Here is a 2,563-nt window from a genome sequence, read left to right as displayed (position 1 = left end):
AGATTAGAGAGGGATCTGAGATCAACTCCAAATGTACCCCCCCCCCGACCCCCCCCCCCCCCCCCCCCCGAGGGTGAATATGCTCACAAGCCCTCCACTGAAAGACATTCATATCCTCCAGTGTGTGTGTGTGTGTGTGTATGTGTGTGTGTGTGTGTGTGTGTGTGTGTGTGTGTGTGTGTGTTAATATACAGGACAGGCATGGCAGCAAGCTCACCTTGGGCCAGCATGCTGAACTCCAGGAAGAGGGCGATGTGGTAGAGCTCCATGGCCTCCTCGGTGCGGGTGCTGAACCCCCTGCCCCCGGCCACCAGGACCTGCACCTCCCCCAGGCTCCCAGCTGAGGGGCTGCCCCGCAGCACCAGGCCCAGCTCCACCACGTCTGTGTACATGCAGTGCAGGATGACGCGCACGTATTTCCGTGGGATGATGGACTCGTCCAGCACGATGCGCGTGGGCGTCTGCAGCGTGCGCTCCGTCATCTCCTCCCCCGTGCGGATGCGCCGCTGCAGAAGGTTCCGGAAGAAAGGCGAGCGGGCCGAGAGCACGGCCTTGTGGGCCCTCAGGTCCTCGTCTGGGGAGCCCAGTCCCCCCCCACCGCCGCCCCCTCCTCCTCCGCCCCCCGTGGCTACCCCACCACCGCTGAAGGCCTCCACCAGCTCAGAGTCGGAGGAGAAGCTGAGCAGGGCGTCGTAATAGCACATGTAGTCAAACAGCCCCCGCATGTCTGCCTCCAGGGAGTTGGGCGTGCCAAACTCCTCGCTTAGCTGCACCAGCACATCCACGTTCTGCAGCCTCACGTCCTCCGCCCCGCTCACCCCAAACTCCCCCGTGTACAGGTAGTGCAGCAGAGCTGAGAACATGGGCACGTCGATGCCCGCCGTCTCTATGTCCATGAGGACCTCGGCACCGTACCCAGGGGAGGACGACAGCAGGGTCTTGAAGAAGGGGCAGCGGGCAGCCAGGACGGCGCGATGGGCAGGGAAGCAGGTGTCTTGGAAGATGAGGTCCACGTCAGTACAGTACTTGTGCTGGTAGAGGGCAGCCAGGTCCCGCTGAAGGCTGGGCGCCTCCGCCCGTGCCAGGCTGGCGTGGAAGCTCAGCTCCTTGAGGGCGGCTGTGCCCTCGTATTCCTCCACCAGGGCGTTGGCATCGCGCACATCCCAGCCCGACAGGAGCTCCCGCATCTGGCGGGCGTGGTCTGCCGAGCGGCTGGACTTGCGGCGTTTGATGAACCTCCTCTTGAGCGTGGCCAGACCCAAGCTCTTCTTCTTCCTGTCCTGGGGCCTGTCATGGCCGTGCTCCAGACTGTACAGCTTTGACTCCCAGCCATAACCCTGCTGAGAGTACGACGATGTCCCTGAAAACACACAAAGCGAGGTTAGTGCCTTTACTCGCTACACTCGAGATTTTGCTAATCATTCAAAAATATCTGTATAAAAATAGGACCTCATCATCAATACTGTCTATCATAATGTGTCACACTGTTATAGCCTACGGTTGCCATGACATGAATTTGATCAGAAGGACTTTGGAGGACAGAAAGTAGAACATCAAAAACATTTAGCTTTGAGTTGAATCAGGGGGTATTGAGTTTATCCTGTACTCAATGCACTTGTCCAGCCACACACCCCTATCAAATACACCTAACAGAAGTGCTTTGGCTGGAAAGAGGGGACTCTTGCGTGAGGGAGAGGGAGCCGAGCCAAAGAGAACATCTCCCTCTGCCCTTCCCTGAGCATCCATCACAGTGACCCACATAGTAATCATTCTAATACTGTGAATCATCCTCAGTTCGCGCCAGCACAGCCAACACGGCAGCTTACAACAAGCCTCAGAGGCCCCAGGAGCTGCACAGAACATCCGTTTCTATCTGCAACCTACAGGGCTTCCAACCCCAGTCAGATCTGCCTGAGCTCTCAACTATGTCTACAACTAGAAATGAGAAATCCCAAACAGGAAAGGGAGTCTGAATGCCTGGGGTACCAGAACAAATTCATAGGCAGCCACTCATAAATGGCCATCAAACACACTTGGCCCTCCAGTGAGATATAATGGGTTAGGTTAACGAGGGATTGACGCTTTGAGTCTGAAATGAGAATTAACATACAGACAGCAGCGGTGGATGATTGAGCAATTCTTTGCAAGACACGCCAGAGAAAATACAACTCTAATAGAACACAGCTTGAACACTTCCAGCCCAGCAAACTAGACACAGATTACTTTAATTTCATAAGTAATGAAAAAAAAGAAGAAAAAAAACCTTTGACTGACAGAGCCCTCCTTGTAAAAACTGGAGATCAAATCAGCTGCTGATTGAAGTGTTACACCAGAGCTCAACAGACTAACTCCTACCACCCACAAAGATGACTTGCCAATTCCTGTATCATATACTGTATGTATGTTGATCACCTGGCCATGCTGGTCTAAAGGAAACGAATGATCAAGGCCAGCTGAGGACCTACCTATGAAGGTCTGCTGTGCCTGTGCGTTCCCCCCTATGCGCGGGGAGCATGAGTGCGGGTAGCTGGATGCATTAGTACCCATCCTCACTCTTCTTCAC

The 2,563-nt window shown here is 54.9% G+C and overlaps 1 protein-coding gene across 1 annotated transcript in view; it reads right to left on the bottom strand.

Moving 5' to 3' along the window:
- Positions 1-2,563, bottom strand: part of LOC310813810 (BTB/POZ domain-containing protein 7-like) — a 14,145-nt gene extending 11,582 nt beyond the window's left edge. The window contains exons 1-2 of the mRNA XM_083682937.1: positions 2,466-2,563; positions 218-1,360 (exon numbers count right to left, since the gene is read on the bottom strand). Coding sequence (XP_083539063.1) covers positions 218-1,360; positions 2,466-2,547 — 1,225 coding nt within the window. The 5' untranslated portion in view covers positions 2,548-2,563. The remainder of the gene's footprint in view (positions 1-217; positions 1,361-2,465) is intronic.

Source organism: Argentina silus (assembly GCF_951799395.1).
Source record: "Argentina silus genome assembly, chromosome: 13".
Taxonomy (NCBI): Eukaryota; Metazoa; Chordata; class Actinopteri; order Argentiniformes; family Argentinidae; genus Argentina; species Argentina silus.
Note: the sequence above shows the minus strand (reverse complement) of the source record. Positions and strands in the feature narration are given on the sequence as shown.